General features: G+C 40.6%; 1 protein-coding gene across 1 annotated transcript in view; it reads right to left on the reverse strand.

Moving 5' to 3' along the window:
- Positions 1 to 26,805, reverse strand: part of LOC110079758 (vitellogenin-2) — a 47,689-nt gene that overhangs the window by 13,462 nt on the left and 7,422 nt on the right. Inside the window, exons 6-21 of the mRNA XM_020795077.3 lie at positions 24,504 to 24,652; positions 23,255 to 23,405; positions 22,995 to 23,152; positions 22,386 to 22,551; positions 19,594 to 19,719; positions 18,141 to 18,356; positions 13,074 to 13,291; positions 12,138 to 12,235; positions 10,262 to 10,383; positions 8,234 to 8,335; positions 7,491 to 7,610; positions 7,229 to 7,400; positions 5,601 to 5,694; positions 3,015 to 3,200; positions 1,525 to 1,657; positions 293 to 521 (exon numbers count right to left, since the gene is read on the reverse strand). Of these exons, the coding sequence (XP_020650736.3) occupies positions 293 to 521; positions 1,525 to 1,657; positions 3,015 to 3,200; positions 5,601 to 5,694; positions 7,229 to 7,400; positions 7,491 to 7,610; positions 8,234 to 8,335; positions 10,262 to 10,383; positions 12,138 to 12,235; positions 13,074 to 13,291; positions 18,141 to 18,356; positions 19,594 to 19,719; positions 22,386 to 22,551; positions 22,995 to 23,152; positions 23,255 to 23,405; positions 24,504 to 24,652 (2,440 nt within the window). The remainder of the gene's footprint in view (positions 1 to 292; positions 522 to 1,524; positions 1,658 to 3,014; positions 3,201 to 5,600; positions 5,695 to 7,228; positions 7,401 to 7,490; positions 7,611 to 8,233; positions 8,336 to 10,261; positions 10,384 to 12,137; positions 12,236 to 13,073; positions 13,292 to 18,140; positions 18,357 to 19,593; positions 19,720 to 22,385; positions 22,552 to 22,994; positions 23,153 to 23,254; positions 23,406 to 24,503; positions 24,653 to 26,805) is intronic.

The following is a 26,805-nucleotide window of genomic DNA, read 5'->3' on the forward strand; positions in this document are numbered from 1 at the left end:
CAAATATTCAAAATCAGGGAATGGGGCATGTTGTGTAAGATGATGGCTGGAATTCTGTTGTGCAGCTCTGAGTGCACAATGGTGATGATGCCACTGGCAGTGGCAAATGGCTGCTGATTAATGGCTTCCTTTGGTCATTTCCAAACATGCACAACTTCATTGCATTGTATATAAGTTACATGCACCCACAAATCACCTTTAATCAGTACACCTATAGCAGCACAACAGGATTTCTGCCTGTGTATGGTTCGTGCAATTAAGATTGGGAAAAAAGGTTTAATGTGTATTGTACCTGGTGCCAAAGTGAGCTTGATTTCACATATTTCCAAAATTTTCGGTAGATACATTTCTTTGAGGAAAACAGCCTCACAGTGTTTCACAGTAAGAATCGTCTGATATCCTAGAGCAGGTAGTTCGAAATAAAAGGCAGGTGGCTTTAATATTTTTCCTTCCATGTATTGAAGCTGTTCTTTACGGTTGGAAATGAACTTTTTTGATGCAAAATCATACTTCATACTTTGCTGCATTGAAAAGAACAACAGCAGATAATGTTTTGGTTAAGGAGAAGAATTTTCAATGCTCAAGAAATTCTAAGATGGGCCCTTTTTTGAAATGAAACTAGTTGTACTGCAGCATAGTTTTGAAAAAAGGCCTAGGTGCAGCGGACACAGCTAACAACTGTGAAAAGGAATAAATCCATCTGATGTACCAATCGTATGGACAGACAGCAGTTTTGAGTTGTTACTGAGACACAGTATTTATTTAACAGTAGCAAATAAACAACTTATCTTGATTCTATTAAAAAGGTAAAGGTAAAGGTTCCCCTTGACAATTTTTGTCCAGTCGTGTCCGACTCTAGGGGGCAGTGCTCATCCCCGTTTCCAAGCCATAGAGCCAGCGTTTGTCCGAAGACAATCTTCCGTGGTCACATGGCCAGTGCGACTTAGACACGGAATGCTGTTACCTTCCCACCGAGGTGGTCCCTATTTATCTACTCGCATTTGCATGCTTTCGAACCGCTAGGTTGGTGGGAGCTGGGACAAGTGACGGGCGCTCACTCCGTCACGTGGATTCGATCTTACGATTGCTTGGTCTTCTGACCCTGCAGCACAGGCTTCTGCGGTTTAGCCCACAGCGCCACCACGTCCACTTTGATTCTATTAGTTCATTAATTAATTGTGCACTGTCAAGTCAATTGTGATTTATGGTGACCTTTTCCAGGGTTTCCTAGGCAGAGGGGACTCCAGTGTCTTGAGTACTTTTGGGGCACGCTGGGACTGTGCAGGTTGCCTAAGGCTACACAGGCTGGCTTTACTCCTAGGATGCCCAGTGGGGAATCAAACTCCTGAACTCTAGCTCAGCAGCTAGATTCTTAACTCATTAAGCTTTTTGTTAAAATTCTATTTCTATCTTTTTATTCTATAACTGGCTGAGGATATTCATTTAAAAGTCCAAGAAAAATAATCAAACATCAGCAGAAAATGGATCTTCTGGTTTATGTATTTACAAACTAGTAGACAATACCTGCACAACATCATATTCTTTTGAAAATTTAAAGCTGTGATCCGGAACATCAGATTCCACTTCTGGAAAAATCTGGAAGATCTTAGCTGAATTGGGTACATCCACACTTCTTGAAATAGCATAAAGTTTAGCCCTGGAAGAACAAGCATAACATATTTTATGTAGGTAATGAATCAAATATGCAGGTTACAATTTTCTGATGTCCCCTTATCCTGTTCTTAATGTTAATGAAGGATAGAAATAAGAACAGAAGCAATTTAAGATCATAAGCAGGTGTGTGATTTAGTCAGCTGTTGGTAAAAAGTTTACTGATCATTCCAGAGAACAGGCCAGGCTCTGTGATGCCACAGTGATCCCTTTTACTCTTGGATTCCCTTGTAGAGAGAGCCGTACTTTGATCTGTAGTCCATTTAGAGTTCATTAGACATGATCCTGAGGTCCTTACGCAGGCAAAAATCTCATCTACTTTATTGCCTTGGTAAGAACTGTAAGATCATGGCCACCAAATAACAGAAATTGCTGTAAAGGTATATAAACTTCTAAGGGGGGAAATGCTGGAAGTATGATGATTGGGGGGGGGAATTTAAAAAAACCCACTGCACAAAATTCTTGAAATATCTATGAGATTAAGAAATGAGAGTTATGTCAGGTTAGCAAACAATGCCTTTTGTTTCTGATCATGGGGCGTTCTTGGCACTCATTACAAGAACCTTGTAATGAGAGTGAAAGAGGAGAGTGCAAAAAACGGTCTGAAACTCAACATCAAAAAAACTAAGATCATGGCCACTGGTCCCATCACCTCCTGGGAAATAGAAGGGGAAGATATGGAGGCAGTGTCAAATTTTATCTTCCTGGGCTCCATGATCACTGCAGATGGAGACAGCAGCCCTGAAATTAAAAGGCGCCTTCTTCTTGGGAGGAAAGCGATGACAAATCTTGACAGCATCTTGAAAAGCAGAGACATCACCTTGCCAACAAAAGTCCGAATAGTCAAAGCTATGGTTTTTCCTGTCGTGATGTATGGAAGTGAGAGCTGGACCATAAAGAAAGCAGACCGCCGAAGAATTGATGCCTTTGAATTGTGGTGCTGGAGGAGGCTCTTGAGAATCCCCTGGACTGCAAGGAGAACAAACCTATCAGTTCTAAAGGAAATCAACCCTGAATGCTCACTTGAAGGACAGATCCTGAAGCTGAGGCTCCAGTACTTTGGCCATCTCATGAGAAGAAAAGAGTCCTTGGAAAAAACCTTGATGTTAGGAAGGTGTGATGGCAAGAGGAGAAGGGGACGACCGAGGATGAGATGGCTGGACAGTGTCTGCGAAGCAACCAACATGAACCTGACACAACTCCGGGAGGCAGTGGAAGACAGGAGGGCCTGGCGTGCTCTGGTCCATGGGGTCACGAAGAGTCGGACACGACTAAACGACTAAACACACAGCAAACAATGCAATTAGTAATCAGTTGCTAAAATGGTGACCCGGCTATTGTACCTGAGATCAAATAATTCCGTCTCTGTTTCAACTGGGATAGTTTCAAATGTCAGGCTTTCCTTGTCCATGTCAATGTTGACATCAAAATTCACTGGAAGGCCAGTATGGAATTGTACATGGAGTTTAAGACCATTCTGGAAATATGGTGTGTTGATTCCCATCACTGCCACCAAATCAGTACATACGCTGGGGGAAAAAAAGGAGAAAGGATTAGTTTCCGTACTGGCTTGAATTATACGTACAGGACTCATCACATTTAATCTTAATGGGATAATTACTGAAACAAACATGAAACAGGTACCACCATTTTTGTCAGAACAGTGTCACTCTTCTACTGAAAGAATGAATAGATTCTGAAACCGAGAACGGTCATAACAAATGCAGTACTAGAGACTTTATATCTTCCACTGACAGAAATGTATTTTTGATTTTGAAATTCCTTTCTTCCATGTTCTGGCTTCTGTGAGTAGCATCCACATATGCAAGTAAACTGTGTAGACAAATGCCTTTTTGTCTTGTGTATTCTGACAATTTGGGGGCTTTTAAAAAAGAAAGGATTAAAGGTGGCAGAATGACGGGATGTGCAGTTCCCTGATGGCCAATAGGTCAACCAGACAGACAGTCTGTTCTTAGGGAAAGCATAGGTAAATGAGCCATTGTGATTAGAAAATAGCAGGACCCCTTTGGAAAATAACCATTATGGAAACAGTATACTGTATTGTTTATTCTTCCTCCCCACCAGATGAGGATGACTCGCATTTCGGACAGCTTGTGGCACTGTTTGGTATGAACTCTTTTCTGGCAAAGAGATGATGCACTGAAAATCATGAACCTGCCTGATCCTGCTCCATACCCACAGCAATCCTTCAAGCGTAATTGGACACAATCCTCTATCACTGCCTGATTGCACCCTTAGCTGCTCCAAAGGCGGGGGGACTGTGGGGCCCTGTTGATTTTTCTGGATCTCCCAGCAGCTTTTGATACCATTGATCGTGGTATCCTCTTAGACCAGCTCTGTGGAATGGGAATGGGAGCCACTGTATTACCGTGGTTCTATTTCTATCTGTTCCAAGGCCTGGCGCTGGGGGACTTCTGCTCAGCCCCACAGTGATAAGCTGTGGGGTGCCGTAGTGTTCAACTCTACCTCCCATGTTGTTTAATAGGAAGCTGCTGGGAGACGACATTAGGAGTTTTAGGGTTGGATGCCTTTGATATGCTGATGACACTCAGCTTTACTTCTCCCTATCATTGGGGTTAACTAGGGCTGTGCAAACCAATGTTCTGAAGCTGTCATGGGCTGGATGAGGGCCAATAAACTGAAGATGAATCCTGACAAGATAGAAGTTTTGTGGTTCTCAGATATGGGAGCTGGGTAGGAGACCTGCATGCACTCACACTTCCCATGAAGAAGAAGGGTGCATCGTTTTTGGGGTCCTCCTGGATTCAACTTTGTGACTGGAGGTTCATGTGAGCTCAGCAGCTTGGAGTGCCTAAGATCACCTTTGACTGGTCCGTCAGCTGTGACCATTCCTGGATAGGGACAATGCAGCCACAGTTGTTCATGCCCTAGTAGTCTTACCTAGACTACTGCAATGTACTCTACATGATATTTGATGCTGCAGCAACTGCAATATACAGCAGCTAGACTGCTAACAGGAACATATCTAAGGACCCATATGTCACTGGCGGCCAATATTGCTGCTGGTCTGGTTACAAGGTATTGATTATGACCTCCAAAGTGCTTACTGTCTTGAGACCTGGATATTTGAAGGAGTGCCTCTCCTTGTATAAACCTGCCTGGTCTTTAAGATCTGCTGGCGAGGCCCTCCTCTGCATCCCAGCATTGAGAACTATACATTATGTGGAAACACAGGGAGAGCTTTCTTGGTTGTAGCACCTCGACTGTGGAATGCCTCTTCTTGGAATTTTCAGTGGCACCAGCATTGGTATCATATATTTACTGTTACAACCTTTAGGGGTTGAAGATCTTAGCCTATGCAGGTTTTAATGTAATAGCTTTAACATTTTGATTTTACGTGTTTTAGGCATTTAACTTTAAATTATTTTAAATATTTTATATTTTTAAATTGTCTTCTGTGGCTCTGAGATCTTGTGATATGGGCCAGGCTGTACATGTTTAACTAAATACATACGTACAAAATTAATATGCGCCGAAGGGCAGCTTTTTCTCCAGTGGCCTGACAATGTGGCTGGGTATTATAGTTGAAGGTCAAACTTTAAACTTTAAAAGCAACATGTATTCCCTTGATCAACCCATGTTTCCTTCAGATTCAGAAAAGTATGTTTCTCACCAATACGAGTCAGGCACAGTAAATATAAGATATAAAGGTGTAGAAAAATCATGTTCTACAACAAACAGATGACTTTCACCACTTGAATGATCAACTTTGGGGGAAAATGTAATAAATGCAAAAACTAATTTGGCCTACAAACTCAGCCTTTTCCTGTCTAGACACAAAGCCAATGCTAATAAATACTCCCAAACCTAGGTACATAGTTTCTTTTTTAATTTGTTGATCACCAGGAAAGGAATCAAACCTAATTTCAAGTAGTAACCACACTTACCTGGAGGTCATCTCAGCGCTAAGATGCATGTTGTTTTCAAGCAGGTGGTCAAGCTTGAAGTCACCAGTCATTGGGGTAGATATCTGCCCATTAACTACAGAAAATGAGAAGCAGTTCAATGCCAGAACCAAAAAGAAGCAAATAAAGTTCAGAAAGACTTTCAGCATTAAGTGAACTGGTAAGATATTTTCTTTTTCACAAAGCTATAAAGAGTTTACTAAACACTAAAAAAGATTATGTGATATGGATTTGATCAAAACAAGGATAGAAGGGTATGATAAATATCATGAAAATTGTTAATACTTTTAAAAGAAGAGCTGTTTAACATAAGATTATTCATTAAATAAGGTCCACTGTGTTATCTTTGTTACTGCCTTACCATCAGAAAATAAATAATTGTGTAATAGCTCATAATGAAACACCAGAATAGCTTCAGCTAACTTTGAAATGACAGAAAGTCCCTAGATAAATAAATAATAAAAAATTACTATTTTGTACTGATAGATAAATTGACCAGCTGTGACATCATTCTTGGCTGGATCTTCCATAGCATTTGTAATGTCTGGATGAAGAAAATGTAATGGGAAGTAATCATATCCAACTGGATCATCTGGGTGATTCCTAATACTGGCATGGCTATTTTCTCACAGGATCTGCTATTTCTTTCTTTTTTAAAAATAATTTTATTTAACAACTAAACAATGAATCAAAAGGAAAAAAACAACAACATATACAACTCTATGTGCACATTGGGACCACTGGAGATACCCGATTTCCTTCCTCTTACAGAGCCCCATTCCTTTTCCAGAATTACATTGACTCCTGCAGAGCTACATAACCCTTCCCCTTTGTTAATACAAATTCAATAAATTCCCCCCCCATTATCTCTAAACATGTTCTTATTTGTCATTCCTTTTCTTACTTTAATATTACATGTTAATTTATCATTACTTATCATCATTAATATTCCACAGTTCTTTATACCATTCATTTAACTGGAGACCGCACTTAACTTTCTAGTTCTTTGCTGTTATAATTCAGCCACTGCTACTAAATTTGTGATCAATTATTTCATTGTACAATTCCATTGCTCACTGTCAAAGATCAATAGAAGTGCTATTTTAGGATATATTCTTGGATTTAATTTTAATATTTCACCTTTTTAAAAAAGAGGATCTGCTATTCCATGTGTTTATTACAAGTGTGATGTGCGATCCAGATACAGTGCGTCAGTAGCCAAACTGCTCTGTTGAGTTTTTACCTGACTTTCACAAGCACTTCATATTTAAACAGTAAAAACTCCAAGATACAAATTTTGTACTGCAAAGACACTCCTTGGGAATTAGTAATTACAATTCATTGACTGCTCAGTGCAAAGCATCTAGCATGGAATGGTAGAAAACTGGGGCTATAGCAAAATATCAGACAGTTTGCAGTGGGAGAAGTGGAAGATGAGAGGTGAAAGGATGATGAATCCATTCTCCACCAGCCATTCCACTGTAGTCCAACATCTTTCCCCTTAGTAATTTTCTCTGCAGCAGACTCATGTCAAGACTTAGAGCACCTAAATTTCAATAATGAATCTTTGAAGCACATCTTAAAGATGGCTTCTGTAGGTTGATACTCACGTTTGGCTGCTGCATGTACCACACCACTGCTATATAATCCAAATTCCAATGGGAAGCCCACACAGATTGGTACGATCTGTCGAAGCTCTCCTATCATTATGGGCTGAGTCCATGTGCCCATTAGTCCTTTTCGGATGAGAGTAATCAGGAGCTCTGCTGATCTGTTCAAAAGCTATAGAAAAAGAAAAATGCAAGCCTATTAAAAGAAATTGTGAAAGGATACTATTTCCATACATGTTCAGATTCACAGAAGCAGACATACCTTCTCAACCATCCGGACGAATTCTCCATCAAGACTACCAAAGACAATTTCATGGCTAAATAATTTTAGATAGCCGGATACCATGGGCTTTTCTGAAGGCTGTTCCTTCCATTGCTGAAGCTAGGAAGGCAAGAGGAAATCAACAGAAATAAGTTAGTTTTTATTTAATTTCAGTTTACCTTAAATTATTGATTGACTCCTATAATAAAGTGAAACACAGGGCTTCCAATTCCTTTATAATAATAATTACATGATGTCAGGTTGATTCAGATTTACGGCAACCATTTTGAGGGTTCTCCTGGTATAGAGTTCTCACAAATGGTTTGCCATTCACTTCTTCTAGGGGTGCCCTGGGACTGTGCAGCTTGACCAAGGCTACAAACGATGGCTCTTCTCCCGGGAAACAAATAAGGAATCAGATTTCCAATCCCAGTTCAGTAATCAGGTGCTCCATTTCTCTGAGTTCTCTAGCCATTATTTTAACATACACTAAAGTATCAAGCACATTTAGCAGAAGATTCTAATAAAATACATAATGATTTGAATTATATTTATTTTTAACAATTGGGTTCTGTGACTGCAGAATTTGAAAGCATTTCCACTGACAATCAGAAACAGGCTTATGCTTGCAAAATGCAAGTGATTTGACACACAGGGGTGTCTTACAGATGTTAAAGTGGCAAGGTATGTGAGCTGCCATAATTCTAAGACAATTATTATAATTCAAGGGTAAATTCACATACCAGTTTCGCAAGCTCCTTTAATTTTTTGTATGTCAAGTCCTGGAAAAACTGAAGATCTTGTCTTTTAAGGAAATCAGTCAAACCTTCTAGATAGAGTCCAACCTATATAGAGAGAGAGATTCAAAGCAGGAAAAAAGATTGCATGAACAGGAAAAAACATTATTTAGTATAATTTTAGGCAGAAAAGACCTTGAAATAACAGAATAGAAGAGGAGCAAATCCACCAAAACATATACCCCTGCACTCTTCAATAAACCAGAGTTTGGTAATGTTGAACTACATGTCCCATAATCCCCAGACAGTTTGAGTACTGGACATTCTAGCTGGGGGATTCTAGGAATTATCATCCAAAAAAATAACTTTTCCTTGCTCTGGCTTTCCTGCACTAAAGCTTTTCTTTAACTCACTGTGCATGTGATTTCTGATATAGACTGGAATCTTATTCGTGGTTGTACTATGTCTGCATACCTTGCCACAGCTAACTGTGCCTAACTGACAAGGTCTTCAGGTGAAACCGGTTGTATGACTAGGCTTGCAACCAAAACATGGCCTGCCACTTCATCAGTTAGTTACAATTAGCCATGGCAAGTTTCACAAACCTCACACAAATGCCCATCAGATTCTGGCCATAGACCGACAAGATTCTAATGGATTTAAGAGGGAGTTCAAATGGTAGAAGGCCCTTTGGCAGCTTGCTATCTCCAGAAACAGTGAAGGTGGTACTTTTTTTAAAACTACTCCCCATATAGTATTTTTCTAGTTAGATCAACTGACCACTTTTATCCCTGGGAAACTGCACTGTAGGTAGGATGGAAAAGTACTGGGCAATGGAAGCAAAGAGTCTGGGCATAGTGACAACAGTATGGCCTTGAAGGGCCCAGGTAATACTTTCTCACCATTAAGAAACTGGAAAGGATAAGATTTTGATCTCTCATTTTCAGCTGATGAGAATGACTTTGTTGGGTGGATTCAGCATGAATGTTAGCATAGGATTTAACTGTGCTGCCTGTTCAACTATGTGTTCATTGGTGGCCCTTCCACTTGGTTTCATCATAAGGAGAAATAAGGCTTGACTGGAACAAATACTGTGGGGCTCCTCATCTTCTGAAATTGTCCTAAGTCCCAGCTGGAGTGGCTCCCTTATCAGTGCACTCTTTACTCACAAGTAAATCCCATTGAATTCGTTGGGAGTTACTCCCAGATATTTAAGTATAGGACTGTTGCCTTACTTTTCATTACTTTTCCTATCTTTTTCTTCTTTTTTCTGCCATCTTTCTAAGCCCAAACTGAAGTGATGTGGCTATTATTATTATTATTATTATTATTATTATTATTATTATTATTATTATTATTATTATTATTATTATTATTATTATTATTATTATTATTATTATTATTATTATTATTATTATTGGAGCATATGAATCAGCAATAAGTGACCAGCTAGCATTCCACTTATTAATGTAATGGAAGGTGTCATTCTATTGACAGAATGAATAGCAGAAACAATAAAATGGTGTGATTGGGAATAGCTGAAATTCTCTTTCCTACCCCCACTTTTCTGATCTACAAAGCATAACCACATGTGGCTGCGAATTGGAGAGAAAGTGATCAGTGAAGTCCCAGATCACATTTAATTTTGATTCATTGCACCTGCTTTATACCATGACTCAATCTGGGTTGGTCAGAAAGTAATGCCGTGATATAGAAATGTATCTCAATACATTGCATCTACTTGTCTTATTTAGCAAGAATAAGAGAACTGGGAAGACTTGTGTAGGTGTGTAGTATGCTTTGATTTCTGTTGGAGTCTAATGCTCAAAGGACCAATGAGGTTTGTCTGTATAACTTATTAAGACATCTAAATTAAGTAGGTGGGATGTTTATCCTGATAGCAAGCTGAGGGCCTTGAACATTTAAAAAAATCTACATGTTGATAAAATTAAAAATGAACATTCTCCTCTAAAACTTTTATTGTAAAATAACTTACCACACAATTAGGGTTATTTCACAGTGATAAATATCTACCTCTACAATATCCATTGCAGACCTAGCGTAGAAGCCTCTTAGTTTTGCAATGAGAGCTTGGAACAGGGTTCTTGGGCTGTTCATCACGTAGAGCCTTCCAAGTGCACCAACCCTCCAGTCCACTATAGTCAGAATAAAAATAAAATCAATATTTTTTGCTGGACAAATATATCTCTTGCACATGCAGTAGGTGTATTGTTGGGTTATGGGAACTATTCCCTTCCTGGTTTCTTTTTTATAAGAACTGTAGATGCAAAAGTTTGAACCTGAACTTATGCTTTTCCTCTTTCCTATCCATCGTGTTTTCCTCATGCATCTTGTTTTTTAGAATGTAAGCAAAACAGAGACCATTTTACTTCTGATCTTTTTAAGTTGCTGACAGAAAATTTTCAGTTAAAGAATACAGAAATGCTTGGGAGAAATAAAATATCAAGATCTACGGGCCAATTTTCTGCTCCGGGACTCCATGAGAGCCAAAGAAAGACATGAGGCAGGTGAGACTAAGTGAAATAACATGCAGAACTATTTTAAAAGCATCCCCCACAGGCCATATGAGTCTAAAACTTTCTAATTGCACTACTGTATACTGAGGCCTACATCCCATGAGGAAAATGTCACTTATGGGCTGCTCCCACTGGAAAAGGAAGAGGAGACGTTTAGCAATAGGCCCTTCTCTCTGCTCCAGAAGATTGGGAGACCCTCTGTAACTGCCTGTGAGTGATGCTGGGCATTGCAGAAAGAGCAAGTCTACACCCGAGCCATTGTTAGAGATAGGACCAAATTGGTCCATTCAGTTAGCACATCTTTAGAAGCAGAGCTTCCTTAAAAGGAAAATGGTGCCTCTGTCTAACCGAGCACTAGCTTACCCTAATCTACAACTCGCAATTTACTTTGCTTTTGTTTTATGGCTGGTCATCGGGCAATAAAAATGGGCTTCCTTTGCAAATCCAGTTGAAAGAATTGGATGCCTAGAGGCAAAAATGTAAAAATATGATATTCCCATAACATGTGATTCAACCCCTAATTATAGTAAGTATGGGGCCTAATGGATTTTATGGAAGATTTTGCTTTATAAAAATCAGATTTTTGAGGAGAAATTTGAAGGACCTAGGAAAAAATGACCTGTCCAGGAGACAGCTCCCAACATAAAGAGCAGTGGAAGAGACAGGAGGGTCTGCTTGAGACACAAAGACCTGCTTGAGGACAGCTAATGGAAGAAGCCACAGATGGCTGTTTTGACAATAGGAATCAATGGACAGGAAGGGGATGGGCAGAAAGCTGGAAGGGACAACATTAAGGAATATCAGAAACTCCCACATGAGCTTTTGGCTTTCACACAGGTGGGGACTTGGCAGGTAATCCTCCTTTCTCTAATAAGTTTATCTTATCAAACTAGTGTGAGATACAGTCCCTGGTCTGTAGTCCTAGGGACATGATGGCGCTGTGGGCTAAACCGCAGAAGCCTGTGCTGCAGGGTCAGAAGACCAAGCAGTCATAAGATCGAATCCACGTGACGGAGTGACCGCCCGTCACTTGTCCCAGCTCCCGCCAACCTAGCGGTTCGAAAGCATGCAAATGCAAGTAGATTAATAGGGACCACCTCGGTGGGAAGGTAACAGCGTTCCGTGTCTAAGTCATGTGACCACGGAAGATTGTCTTCGGACAAAAACGCTGGCTCTGTGGATTGGAAACGGGGATGAGCACCGCCCCCTAGAGTCGAACATGACTGGACAAAAATTGTCAAGGGGAACCTTTACCTTTACAGTCCCTGGGAAGCAGTATCTAATTTGTAACATGTGGACTCCCCCCTGCCCCACTGTATTCAGCAAAAATAGAAGCTCAGGTAAATGAATTCTGCAGCCAGTCTGTTACTTACAAATGTACGTGTCACTGTGGAAAACCTTGCTGTAACGGAAGCCCAGGTCCTCTAGCCTCCGACTAAGCATCTTAAGGGCTATATTGCAAGCAGCAGACCTGTAGGAAAAAGGTGAAGGAATTCCAGAAACAATGCTAGTAACCCTAATTGCTTTATACTGTATTTAAAATGGAGGTGCTCAAGACATTTTTTTCTGCCTGATGACAAGAAGAGTATCTTGTGCACACTCATTCCACATATAAAATGGAGAGACAGTGAAATATTCCTTCAATTCTGCTGATAGGATAAAGTTTTCTACCACATTTGAAGGCAGCCACTTGCATAGGGCAGGCAAGGTAGTTAGAGCTGGTCCTAATGTGTTGTAAAAGGGCAGGAAATTCTAATTTTTAAAAATGTTACTAATATATTTTTATTACCATGCAGGGGGAAAGATGTGTGGAAATTTTCTGCTGCCGTGTCAGCCCAAATATTGTTGCTGCTTGTGGGTATTATGTATCTTGACTTAAGAGGGTGGAGATTGCCATTAACTGCTTTGGCTTGGAAACAAAAATACCTGGATCCTAGCCCTTTGTGCATCAGACACAACTGCATCCTTCAGTAGCATACCATTGCTCCCCACCTCCCAGCATTCTCCACCTGAGGTGAACATTTTAGCATGCCTAACAGTAAGACTGGCACTGCCCTGATCAAAGATAGTGTAATGAAGATAGGGATTCTGTGGGACTTTGGCATGGTTTATGGAGAGGGGAAGGGCTAGAGTTTAGCAACAAAACAAACAAAAACACCTTAGATATTTTCCCAGGGACTCCTTTATGCATCAGTGACTTGTGGATGGCTAGGATGGCCAATCATAAGAGTGAGTGCAACCGTGCAGTTCTCTTGGCATTGTCTTGGCTGCTGGGTCCATTTCTAAGTCCTCCCTCTCTTTTCACTTACAGATATTCGAGCTGCGGAATCCTGCCCATAGCCAAAGCCTTCATGTGGGAAGTCACAAAACTGGCAAATTGTAAGCTGCTGTCCCTTTGTGCAACACTAGCTGCGGCTGTCACTAGAAGAAGGCTAGGCTTGGTTTCGAAGAAAACAATGCAAGCTACCATTCGGACTTGCGGAGAGATAGTATCGTTCGCCATGATCTGAAAAACCATTTTCCTTACCTAGAGAGAAAGAGACAGCAAAATTCCATGAGTAAAATGGTAAATATAGGAAGCTACCTTACACTGATTCAAATCTTTGACCCATTTAAACTGAAATAATAAACACAGAAGGCTGTGAGCAGAAGTGGTGAACCTTTTCCAAACCAGGTGCCAAATTCCAAATTTGGAAAAATTCAGCAGACAATTCATCAGTGGGTTGAGATGAAGAGGATACAACAAGATCAAGGTAAAATGGGAGGAACAGATGTCAGACCCCTCCCTCCCATTTGACTTAAAACAATAGCTGTAAGCTAGTTATTTTTTTATTATTTTATTTTAAATATTTATGTGCCTTTCCCCTTATGGATCCAAGGTATTTACAGTATTAAAAAAAACAAAGTTGAAAACTAAATAACAAATTATTGCAATATCAAAAAAGCATTAAAAGGTATGTGAAGCCTTACCACGCTGCAATACTGAGCTCCCTTATAATACAAGATAATGGCACAAGTAAAGCAGTAATTATGAGTTAAAACTGGAGAGCATCTGTCTCTATAATCACAAGTTCTTTTATATTTAACATGAATATAAATAATATTAAACTCTAAGGCATGGAATTGTGGACTTCAACACAGGCTATTTAAAAATGATAGAAGCATTTAAAATATAGCCACATATCCTTTTAGGCCAAATCACAAATTATATGGGTCCAATTTGAATCCATTTGTATGAGTTCCAGATCAAAGCAGAATGGTTAAATATGATTCTGGGGTGAAGCAAAATGATCCAGGCTGATTCACCAATTTGGATGTCTAAAACGAGTTCAGAAATACAGACTATGAGCAAGGTATCCATGAACCTGAGATGGTGGCGCGATTGGGAAGGAAAGGAAAAGAACAGGCTTTTGCTCACTGACATCTTTGATTGATGTTCTGACTGAAGAATTTCACTACCACTCTTCAATCACAGGGCTTGAGGAAGGGACGGACTGAGTGACCCCCCTGAGGTTATATTGTGAATGATCTCACACAGCCCTTCCTTCACTTCACACTGAAATCCAGTACTTAGCAAATCACAGAACTGATGTGTGTTGTTGATTGCCCTGTCGCACTTCATTTCCCTTTGTTTTGTCTCCTGAATTAGAATAGTTTCTCCTAATCCTAGTTCATTGAGTTGGGTTCTTGGCTTTTGAGCCAGAGAGGGAAAGTGTGGTTCCTCACAGTGCCTCCAGGGGGAAGAGCCAGCCTGCGAATTCTTGGACAGACGACACAGTGCCAAGATACCTCCAGAAGAAGGGAAGGGTAAGCAACTTCTGAATATACCTAGGAAACCCTGGAAAAGGTTCACATTAATTGGAATTGACTTGATAGCATATAATAATTATTTGATCCCAAGTCTGTGTTTAATAACTGAATTATTGCTTCTGCACCTGTGTGCATTTTAGACAGTGGAATGTATTCCCACTCTACCCCATTGGCCCTGATTTTTGTTAGGTGTGTGATTTGTTCTCTCCATTTTTTATTGTGTGTGGCTATCGCTATGTGTGATTGCATGTGCATGAGGGCAATACCAAGCACTCAACTGAGTGCATTTGCTTTCTCAGAACTGCATTTTTTTAAAAAAAGCAAATTTTAAAGGTGCCTCATATGCAAATGTCTAAAGCTAGCTGTCTGAAAATTAGTAGATTTACCCTGCTCTTCTGGTCACCGAATTGCATATAAATCAATGCAAAAAGCAAAATTCAGGTCATTTAATTGCTTGTAAATCAATGCAAAAAGCAAAATGTTATAGCTGTTTTGGTTTTTCAGTTCAAGTAAATGGGAAGTTGCCAATATGAATTTACAAACCAGTTTGTATCAAAGGCAGAAAGCAAATCAAATGGGCTGCAAATCAGTTCAGCTTGAATCAGGATCCACCATAAAGTGTTGAATTGTACTCAAAACTGTGTCAGGGAACTTATGCATGGCCCTAGGTCCAACTGAGGATTTATAACAAGGCATTAACAATTTCTTGGATAAGAGGGTGACTGAGGAACAGACAGTGAGGCGAATGAACAAAGATGAAATATAAAAACAAATATGCATATGTCAGGGGAAAATACATATAAACAAGTATGGGAATTTTAAAAATATTTCACAACCCAATACCAAAAGAAGAAGAGGAAGATAAAGAAGAAGTTGGGAAGAAAATACGGGAGGGATTTGAAGAAAAGCAACAGAATTGGGAAGGTGACATTTTCTCATTCCTACTTAGGTTCTGCTTAGTTTATACAAACTGGGGATTGCACTTAATTTCAGATGTTTCCAGTACACTTTATTCCTCTGAAATACACTTGAAAATGTGTGAATTGTTAAAGCAAGGTATGTTTCTTCACAAGGGAGTCACAGGAAGTGAAAAAAGGATGATATTTAAAAGATAATTTATATCCCCACTATAGATTATATGATATATGACTTGGTCTAGGCAGTTTCCTATGTTGTTAGCCAAGATATATGGCAAGGAAGGAAACGACAAATTAAAATGTGTCAAAGCAAAATAATTAAACAACACCTTTTGTACTGTGGCCATCATCATCATCATCATCATCATCATCATCATCATGTGTTGTCAAGTTGATTATGATTTCTATTAACCCTTTTATTAAGGGTTTTCTAGGTAGAAAATACTCACAAGTGGTTTACCATTCCTTCTTCTGGGGGTGTCCTGGGATTGTGTAGCTTACCCAAGACCACACAGGCTGGCTATATTCATAGGATGCACTGTGGGAAATTGAACTCCCAATCTCTGGCTCTGCAGCCAGATATCTTATACCACTGAGCTATCCAGCCAGCCTTAGCCATATTAATACAGATATAATGTACAGTAAGTTAAGATATTAACAGATATATTCTGAATGGTACACAATATGGTGTAGTAGATAAGAGCTGATTTCAGATCCCCGCTTCACCATGGAAACTTTCTGAGGTACATGTATAGAACTGGTAAACCCACTCCTTAAATATCTCATTTACCTTGAAAGCCCTAGCAGGTGTGCTATGAGTCACTACCGCATTGACAGCATGCAACACACATTCTGTAGAGAAAGGGCTGAATCCAAACTAACGTGAATTCATTTCCCATTGAAATAAGTGGGAGTCAAGTCATGACAAATGTGTCCCGTGCATTTCAAATAACTTGGATGCCCAAAGGGTTTCATCATAAAAATTTGCACCCCCACAAAATATCTCCTGTGGCTAAGCTTAGGGGTCTATTCCCTAAGTGTGGTGCAGTGCATAGAGTGATAGACTAGAACTCTGGAAAACAGGGTTTGAATTCCCACTTGGCCATGAAAACTCACTGGGAGGGTGGAGCTGTTAAACCACACCTTAAATACAGTGGTGCCTCGCTAGTCAATAATAATCCATTCCACTGAAATCGCTGCTTAGTGAAATCATTGTCTAGCGAAAAGCATTTTCCCATTGGAATGCATTGAAACATGTTTAATGTGTTCCAATGGGGGAGAATTGTTGTTGTCTAGTGAAGATCGGCCATAGGAAAGCCGCTTTGCGAACCACCGATCAGCTCTTTAAATCGCTGTCTTGCGAAGCTTAGGTCCCAAAAACACCTGTTTGCGAGCACGGAGGGAGCTGTCAAAATAGTCGTCTAGCGAAAATCGATTTGTGAAGCAGGGACCAAACATTGTCCAGTGAAATTCTCCCATAGGAATCACTGTTTTGCGAATCGCTATAGCGATCTCAAAAAGCCAATGTCTAGCGAAAAAACTGTCATGCGGGGTAACTGTCTAGCGAGACACCACTTTACCTCACTTACCGTGAGAGCCCTATTAGGATTGCTATAAATTAATTTTGACTTGATGGCACAGATCACACATGGTCTCTTATGCAAAAATTACCCTGTTTCCCCGAAAATAAGACCTAACCTGAAAATAAGCCCTAGTATGTTTTTTCAGGATGCTCATAATATAAGCCCTACCCCCAAAATAAGTCCCAGTTAAGTGAAACCCTGCCCTCCACCATTGTGCAGCAACCAGAAGATGAAATGACTGTATCTGAATAAATGTGAATTGTTGTGCATGAAAAAAATAAAACATCCCCTGAAAATAAGCCCTGCTGCATTTTTGGAGCAAAAATTAATATAAGACCCTGTTTTATTTTTGGGGAAACACAGTAAGTATTTAATCTTTTCCATGTTTTTATATTTTAATCTTCTAATTTTATTTTAAATTATATATTGTTTAATTTGTCTTTTAATATTTAATAATTGTGTTTTTAATTATGTGAATTTTAATGCTGTGAACCACCTTGGGTCCCTTTGTCGGGAGAAATGCGGCATACATATAAAACTACTACTACTAATAATAATAATAGTAATATTTTGTGGAACACAAGTGAGCAACCTGTTGTGTTTTAGATGTTGTTGGGTTGAAACTTGCATAGGTCCCCGTGGGAAATGAAAAGGGTTAGAAATTATGGGAGCTGTGGACCAATAACTTCTGGAAGCCCACAAATTCCCTATTTATGTTGCAGAAAATGCTGGTATTATACTGTACTAAAATGTGATTCTTCCAATACAGTTTAGAGTGTCAAAGTTTGCATGCCATCATCACAGTCTGAATGTTTTTACACCTATGGAATGATTCCAATGAATGCAAGAAAGAGTTAATCAGAATGCAAGGTAATAGTGGCAGCTGAAAAAGACTGGCAAACAAACCTTTGGTTGTACAACACTGAAAGATGAGGACTAGATTCTTTACCAAGCAAAATTACAGGTACTGGGTCATTTCAAGCAGGCTAGGCTTGGTTTCGAAGATCACAGTCAGGCTTTTTACCTGCCACGTCCCACTTTTTCGCTCAAGAATGACTTTACTTACAGTTGTAGCTTTTTTCCTTGCTATTTTCCTCAAGGCCAGCACTGCATTCATCTGCAATTTCTCCGGCAAAGACTTAGCAGCAAGTGAAAACCCGGGCAGAAACTTCTTGATGTAGTTGAGGCTGGCTGGTTCTCCAGCATTGCCAATGGCCTTCAAAGCCAAGCTCACGTCTTCTTCGTGGCTTACATCAGCTGCCATGGCAAGATCATGCAGAGGCTGTAAACACAACCAGTAGTCAAGGTTACTAAATCTCGTTTTCATAGGAATATTTCCTAGGAAACCAACTGCATTTATTATGTATTATGCATTCTAGTGATATCCCTCTCCTCTTCCAGTGACCTCAAGGTGACCTATAGGGATTTTCTTCTCCATACTATCTTCTCAAATAACCACATGAAGTTGAGAGAGGCTGAGAGAGAGTGATTGGCTCAAGGTAGCCAATGATTTTTATGGCTCACTGGGAACTTGAGCCTGAATCTCCTAAGTATTAGGGCCAAACTATGCATTACAAACAACCCATCATTGATAGCTTCATTCATTAGGCACCCTTCAGTCTCGAAAGACTATGGTAACGTGCTCTGTATGGAGGACTTGGAACAGCATCTAGTGTGGCTGAGAAGGCCAATTCGAGAGTGACAATCCCTTCCACACTGAAGACAATTACAATCTGTCCCCTGTCCAGCTCCCTGATTTTGCTGCTTTCGTGACTGCCTCTTTGCCTCGGCCTGCTGGACAAGGGTCTCTTCAAATTGGGAGAGACCATGATGCACCGCCTGCCTCCAGGCTGAATGCTCAGATGTCAGGGTTTCCCATCTGTTGAGGTCCATTCCTAAGGCCTTCAGATCCCGCTTGCAGATGTCCTTGTATTGCGGCTGTGGTCTCCCAATTGATAGCTAGTGACCAGGAAAGGGTGGGCACTGTCCAGTCCATGAGCTAACTACATTCATTAGGAGCTGAAATCTGTTGGTGCTCCAGAGAAGTGTTTCAGACTAGTTTTAGAGACCTAACCCCTGCTCTGGTGAGATGAGACTTATGCATTTTGCAAGATTTGAGATCACCAAGATGGCCAGCCACTGTGCATGTTTTGCATGTTCAGGATCATTATCAGATTATTCCAAAAGCAGAAATGTCTTTTCAGAATGACAGCTCACAGAATATGATAGCAAGCATGACACGGGCTTAGACTGTTGTTTAAAAACAGTTTTCCATGTCTAGTTTACTCTGGTCCTGCTAAAGGTCAGTACCGACTCCCCTGTTACGAAAAATTCTGTTCTCCAAATGTAAGTATGGTCAGTGGTTCTCTAAATTCTATTGTATATATTAAAGTGACAGGGTAAGTCAGGATTATGTGTATCCCTTTTGCTGCCACAATAATGGCATTATTAACCCCGTAGCTGAAGATACAAATTCACAGGGAAAACATGGCACATTTTAGGAGACTCTGGTTTTTTACCTGAAGTATTTCAGCAGAACATTGTGAAGAGACAGAACAGTGACGATTTACCATGGAACCAAATCCTAAGTAAGTAAGTTTGCGAAGGATTGGCGACTTCTGGATTGCAGGGCAGGTCATTAGATCCTGTCAAAGTAAATCAAGGTCAGTGTAACCCATAGATTGGAAAGGATAATTTTTTTGGACCACAACTCCCAGAATCTTCCAGTCATCATGTCCACAAATGTTAACTTTTCTGGGCTCCGAGTATAACCTATTTTCTAGAAGAAGTGGTTTGCTTCTTTAAAACAATGTACACCCCACCATTCCTTCTGCTGAAGAAAACTTAACAAGAACATTTAAGTGGGGAAAAAACTTTAGAGGCCATACCATGCAGGTCCATCATATTCAAGGAAGGGTTTAGCCCCAGCCACTGTTCCCAGCAAATCTCTTCTGTGGAAGGTAGCATTGCGGTTGGTAGGGACTCCCCTTCAAGTGCATACACACCTGACATGGGGGAGGAAGAAACAGGGGGGGCTCCAGTGGGCACTACTTGCGAAGCACGTGTCATGATGATGGGATATGTAGTCAGAGAAATGTAAAATGGAGTCAGACAGGTTCTGTGTGAAAATTATTTGAGAGACATTGGAATGTGTTTTTCTAAGTGCCATGAGAGTGTTTTTCCTGAAGACCATTACAGCCTGGTTCAAGTTAGCAATGAAGGCCAAATTGAGAGGCCCATGGAAGACTCAACATTCCGAGCTAATTGGAGGAGAGATAAACAACACCTGGACTCTCATGGGAATAAGGAGAGGAGGAAGGTGGTACAGCTCCTTGAGCCAGAATTGTCAACAGCCAGAATTGTCAAGAAAAAGGGAGGAGTTAGAGAGTATAGTAAAATGGATGATGGGTTATGTGAAAGTACCTGAATGCTGAATGGGATTCAGTTCTATTCTGTTCTGGATTTCGTTTTCATGATGATGGTATGAGCATGTCACTTGAAGGAGAGGAGGTTATAAGTAAAGGAGAAAGAAGGAGGGGAGGCTAGCCCACTATAGCCCATCTTAACCTAGATAAGTAGTTTTATTATTTTAATGGGAAATAGTTATTTTATTTAACTGCAATGATCTTTGAATATGTTGTTTATGCTAATGCTTGTGCAATATAAACTGATTCTAATGAAACTCTGTTTTTCTAATAAAAATTAAATATAAACATTGTATAAAAGGACTGGTCTCTTGAACAGCAGGGTCTGGCTAAATCCAGGAGGTTGAGAGGGCCACAGACTAGCTATCTTTTAAAAATCCTACCTAACTGAGCTGTTGTGAGTTCTAAGGAATCACAAAGCCCATGTGTCTGTACTTGCAAAGAACTGAGTAAAAGTAAAGTGTTCTTATAAGGTTACACTTGTTCAAAGGGCTTATGTTACGCACTGCTGCGGTCCTAGGACTTGCCCCAGCACAAAGGTGGTAGGTAAGTGGCCTATCAAACTCTCTGACTAAATGCCAGGCGGCCCTTTAAGGGGTCTAGTGCATCACAGCACATGACACTGAAATCACCGTTGCCACTTCAGCTGCAGTTGCCCCGTCAGTTGCTGGAGCTAATAGTGATGACAACCTAGCAATTCCTTTTAGGAACCTGCAATCAAAAACTGAAGCTCCTGAGAAGTCAGTATTCTGGAAACACTTTCAACAGTGTGCAACCTATCTTTGCATGACTGAGTGCACACACTGCAAGGAGGTGCTCAAGTGTGGGCATGACTTGGGCTCTGTCTCCAGTAGTAGTAGCATGCTCAGCCACCTGGAGACTCAGCCCAGGGCATTGCTGCTGGCAAATGAAGTGGGTACTGTGGGGGCAATTGGCTTCCTTATTGTGAAGAGTAAGAGTCATCAGAGGGCAGAGGTTGAGCCACCAGCCTAAAGAAAGAGGGAGGCAAATGAGAAAATTGCATGAACTAAAGGTGGGGTGGTGAGGTGGCAGATGCCAGACCCGTATCTCAAGAAACAGTTCCAGGCTATCCTGGGGAAGCCTGGAGGGATGATGGAAAAGGCCTTCAGCAATGTAAAATTGCCAGGATTACTTGTCACTTCAGGGAAGTGATAGCCCAGTGTTCTCTGGTGGAGAACAGTGGTTTCCATAGGTTTTTGGAAGAACTGGCACCTTATGACCAATTGCCATCCTGATTGACCCTTAGCTGCAGATTTATATTGAGATGTCTGGCAACTGGTACAGCAGCGGTTGGCCAGGGCACAGGTGGTATATTTTACAAGTGACATCTGGAGTAGCCAGGGTGCAATACAAGCTTATCTTTCCCTGACAAGACACTGGTGGGAGGTGGTGGCCTCAGGCATAGGGCAACACACAAGGGCAGGATACATATGGGCCCTGTTGAACATGGTTGTAATGGAGGGTAGCCACACAGCTCACAACATTCAAGAGGTTCTAATAGAACTGAATGGGCCAGGAAGATGGCAGGGCATTTTTACCAGTGTCTAGGGCAGTGAGCTGTTACAGCATTGACAACGAATGTGGAGACTGCCACGGTACCTCTTAGTTCCAGATGTGGCAACTCAATGAAACTCCACTCCCTACCTGCTTGAAAGAGTGCTGGACCAGCAAAAGACACCCCATGATTTGGCACTGGAGACTTCCATTTTCTCCCAATGTCTGCAGGCCCAAAGCTTCACTTTGCATTTTTAGCTCAGAGATGTGATAACATGTGACTAGTATTTTTACTGACTTTAAAACAACACAGAAGAAAAAAAAGGGATCAGAAAAGGATGTCAAAGGACACCATTAAACAATGCACTCACTGCTGCTGCTTCCAAGGTAACCTTGTCCGTTTTTGTTAAATGCAAAGCCAAGGTGAGAGTTATCGTTGACTCCAAGATGCCAAAGTCTTCATTGTGAATTCCTTGCTTCAGGAACAGAAATGTGCTTCTAGTCCCTGCCGCAGTCACTGCGCTCAGTAGCCAATGCCTAGGGGTTAGGGAAACTCTTTACACAGGGTTCTCCAACCCGCTGATCTGCAGATCTGTTGGACTACAACTCTCATCGTCTCTCACAGAAGTTATAGAGCAATGCATTCAGACAACACCATGTTAAGGAAAGTTAGTCCGTTATCTTTTGTTGCTTCTGAAAAATGTCATTCTTTGAGCAGCTGCCAGGGCTCACCACCAATGCCTGACCTGGACTCCCATTTTCCATCTGTGATGGACAGTGGGTGGCTTGGAACTGCCATCTAAACAGCCTAGAATATGCACTAAGTGTGGGCAAAGTACAGCTCATAGGACATACAGAGCCCCCAGTGACCCAAATGAGGCCCCCACAGGATCTGAAATATGTGCTCAGAGAGGATTATATTGAAAGCCCAAACTCTGCTGTCTAGAAACAGAGTTTGAAACAGGAAGAAGAGCAATTACCGGTATGGTCGCCTGTTTGCAAATTGCTTCCAAACAGATGCAAGATCTTCCTGAGTCGCTGCTCGACAAAGTTCAACAAGTTCCAGGAACTTCGCTGGAATTTCTTTGTAGACTTGCAGCCAATTATGATGGATTAACTGCTCTAAAGTTTCCACAATCTAGAAGATAAACAGCATGAAAGTAACATGTGGCGTTGTCTTTTTGAGTATTTGTGTCAATCAACTGGACATAATATCATTTTCCACTGTGAAAAATCTTACCCTCAACTCTGGACTCTGTGTGTTTATGAGGTGCGTAGCCATCTGGGGCAGGTCTTCTGGAAACTCATAATGAAGATTCCCATGGTTCTTCAGCAGAAACTCTGGAACTCTTTCCTGGTTGGCTGCAGTTTCGATCAAAGTCAGCTTTTGTCTGAACAAAGTGGGGAAAAATGCATACGTTGAAACTAAGAGGAGGTGAAGTTTAGATTTATAGGACTGAAGTCCAGTAGTAAGTCACAACTAGAGTAGGTCCACTGAATCAGAGGAGGTTTGGTGAGTTAACACTTACGTCGGTTCCACTGATTCAATGGCCATATTCTAGTAGCAACTTAAATACTGGATTTCAGCCATAAATTGCAGAAGAACAGAAATGCAATCTGAATGATAGAAACCTATGGTCAATAGCAGCTTCCTCCAACCTGATGCCATCCAGATGTGTTGGACTATATCTTACATCGGTTTCAACCCACCTGCCATTGGCTGTGTTGCAAGTTGTAGGCCAACACATGTGGATGGTACTAGTTTGGAAAAGGGGGGTGAATATCATCATGCCCCCAGATCAGAGAGTCCAGAGGACTGATTAATTTAGTATCAGTTAGTTTAGGAATCCCTTTTCTTTTGACTGGTCCAGCATTACACCAAAGCAATAGGAAAGGTTACAATAAAAAAGTGTTTCAAATTATAAACAAAGACGTAACTGGAGAATGGTTGTATCCTTAATCTGTTCTTCACTTGATGACTACGCTGTGAATTCTTCACGTGTAAAAGAGCCATCAAAGGTCAAGCACTAAATATAGAACTTCCATTTTATGTCACGTGACCTTCAACACAGTGCTTTTGTGTCGTTCACATGGTCAGCTGCCAGTCAACAATGGAAGTCAACTCAGGTGATGTGCATGCATGTATAAACCAGCTCATAATTCTTTTGATACATCTCCTTTGTTCTAATGCAGGGGTGAGGAGGTTCCAGAGGTCAGGGGGGCTATTTTTCTGGTCCCTTGATCATCTGGAACCACAGCAGCCCCATTCTGGGTTAGGAAAAAATGCCCTGCTTCAAAAGCCTAGATTATTGGCTAAAACAAGGTGTGTGGGGGTACAACATGTTTTGGAGGAAAATCATGCTATCTGGAATTACCTTTCCTGGGGTGGGAATAATAATGCTCAACTAGGGGCTGCAGAAGCTGTAAAAATGTCCCATGGGTTGCCTGATTCCCACTTCTGCTCTAACGGTACTCATAAGGCAACATACTTTGCCTGCATAACAGTAGTACTACTAAGGTCATTGAATGGGGACATCTCATGAACCTCCTGCGATTCAACGTGTGTGATCAGTGCTCCGGTATCTGTATATTTCAAGTTGTAGTTGAATGTCACAGTCCTTCTCGTGTTTGTAGTAATCTGAAAAACACCAATAGACTGATTTGGACAACAAGAACAATAGCCACTGCCAAACTATTCCTGTTTAGGGATGCAGACTTGAAAAAATATGTATATTCATTTAGTTCACTTTACAGTGGTGCCTCACATTAAGATGTTAATTCGTTCCAGCAAAACCACTGTAGAACGAAAACATCATAAAGCGAAATTTAAAAGCCCATAGAAACACATTAATGCGTTCCTATGGGCTTGAAACTCACCGTCCAGTGAAGATCCTCCATAGCGCGGCCATTTTCGCTGCCCGTGCAGTGAGGAATCCGTCCCAGAAAAGAGCGGGGAGCCATTTTTTTAACCCGGTGGCCATTTTGAAACCGCCGATCAGCTGTAGGAAAATCGTCATTTTGCGAGAATCGATTCCCGAAGCAGGGAACCGATCATCGCAAAGCGAAATTCCCCGATAGGAAACATCGTTTTGCGATTGCTTTTGCGATCACAAAAATTTCGTCATAAAACGGAGCGCTCGTCTTGCGAGGCACCACTGTACTTCATTTTTGTATCTGGTATGACCTCATTTGCTGCATTTGCTGTCTTTCTCTTTTTTTATTTTTTCCATTGGTTTCTAGCTTTTCAGTTGAGTTATTTCCTACATTGATTAAAGTAGAAAAACAGCTTGCCTTCTGATTCTTATAACTTTGGTGTTTTCTATCCAGGAGACATGAAATTGTCAGGTACTGTACAGTATTATTTTCCCTAAAAAATGAACAAAGTCCCCTCATTTTATAAACCATTCATCAAAGCAGTTATATACTCTAAGCTTGCCATTGGTTCATGGTTCGCATGGATTTTCAAGTCTTGCCATTTTCGGAGCACTCCAAGGGGAAGCCCAACTTTTATTTTATTGTGGTGATGGAACTATTTCCAACAGCAGAAACAAGAAGCAGGCATTTCTCCCTTCCTCATTGCCACTTCCCATACAAAGGAACAGAATGGCTACCTTTTGGGCAATAGCTCCTAGAATCCAACATTCATCATGGACACTAACCGAGTAAGCTGTGGGTTCTAAGAGTTGTAGGCCAAAATATGACTCTTTCAGTACCTGTTTAGCTAACCCTTAAAATATGTTCTGGAAGGTTGATAATCCTTTGGTGCAGGTTTTCAGGAGACCAAAGGGGACACTGCTTGAGGAGAGGAGACCTCTTATGAGAGCAGATGCCAGCTTGTCTCCTCCAACTTCAAGAGATATCAGTTTGCTATGCAAACCAATGTCTCTTATTGGTTCTATGGCCTTACTCTTTAAGGGGAAAAATAGAGAAATGAAGAAAAAAGGATTTCATTCTTTCATTCACTTCTCTCATTAATTCCTATATTTTTCTATGCATCTCTCAAGCAAACGAATGAACAGGTATGTCAATTGTCATTCATTTTAGAAACACATTTATATCACTAATTTTTATATCAGCCTTTCCCAACTCATAGCCTCTGCATGTAGCTAATTGTATGGTGGAAAAAGACAAATGGTTAGACAGGGACGATTTATATGCTGTTTATGCTCCTAAAATTATCTTGGAAAATAATGAGTTCAAGTTCCAGGTCCAACTATACTATTCACTTAGTATTAACTGCAATGTTTTAAAAGTAACTATTTGCTTTCCTGTTTATTTACCTTAAGTAACTAAAATACTTTCCTTTAGAGTTTTTTTTAAAATGTGAATGCTATAAGCTATTGGTGAGTGGTGCAAAAACCCTCCTCTTCTAATCCACTTCATCATCATCATCATCATCATCATCATCATCATCATCACCATCACCTCAACACTATAGCTGTAGATTTAGAGACATAGAAGGAGACTTTGCCATGTAATATTCTCCAGTGTTTAAAGAGGCCACAGCCTATAAGTATAAAAATAACTAAACAGGTACCATAGCACTGCAAAAGAAGTGAACATCAGTATCCAGTGATAATAAACTGGAGTTACACCTTTGCTACTGGGGAAACTAATTACTTATGAAGAACTGGTTGTAGTTGCTTCCACTCTGATTTACACCTTGCATTTCATCCAAGGTTAGCTTCAAAATTAGACAAGCTCCTTTAGCATCTTATCAACTTGGTTTATATTTTCAAAAACAAATTTGGTTGAAAAATCTGTACCTTACTGATACCTTTGTTATTTATA

This window comes from Pogona vitticeps, chromosome 4 (assembly GCF_051106095.1).
Source record: "Pogona vitticeps strain Pit_001003342236 chromosome 4, PviZW2.1, whole genome shotgun sequence".
NCBI classification, from domain to species: domain Eukaryota; kingdom Metazoa; phylum Chordata; class Lepidosauria; order Squamata; family Agamidae; genus Pogona; species Pogona vitticeps.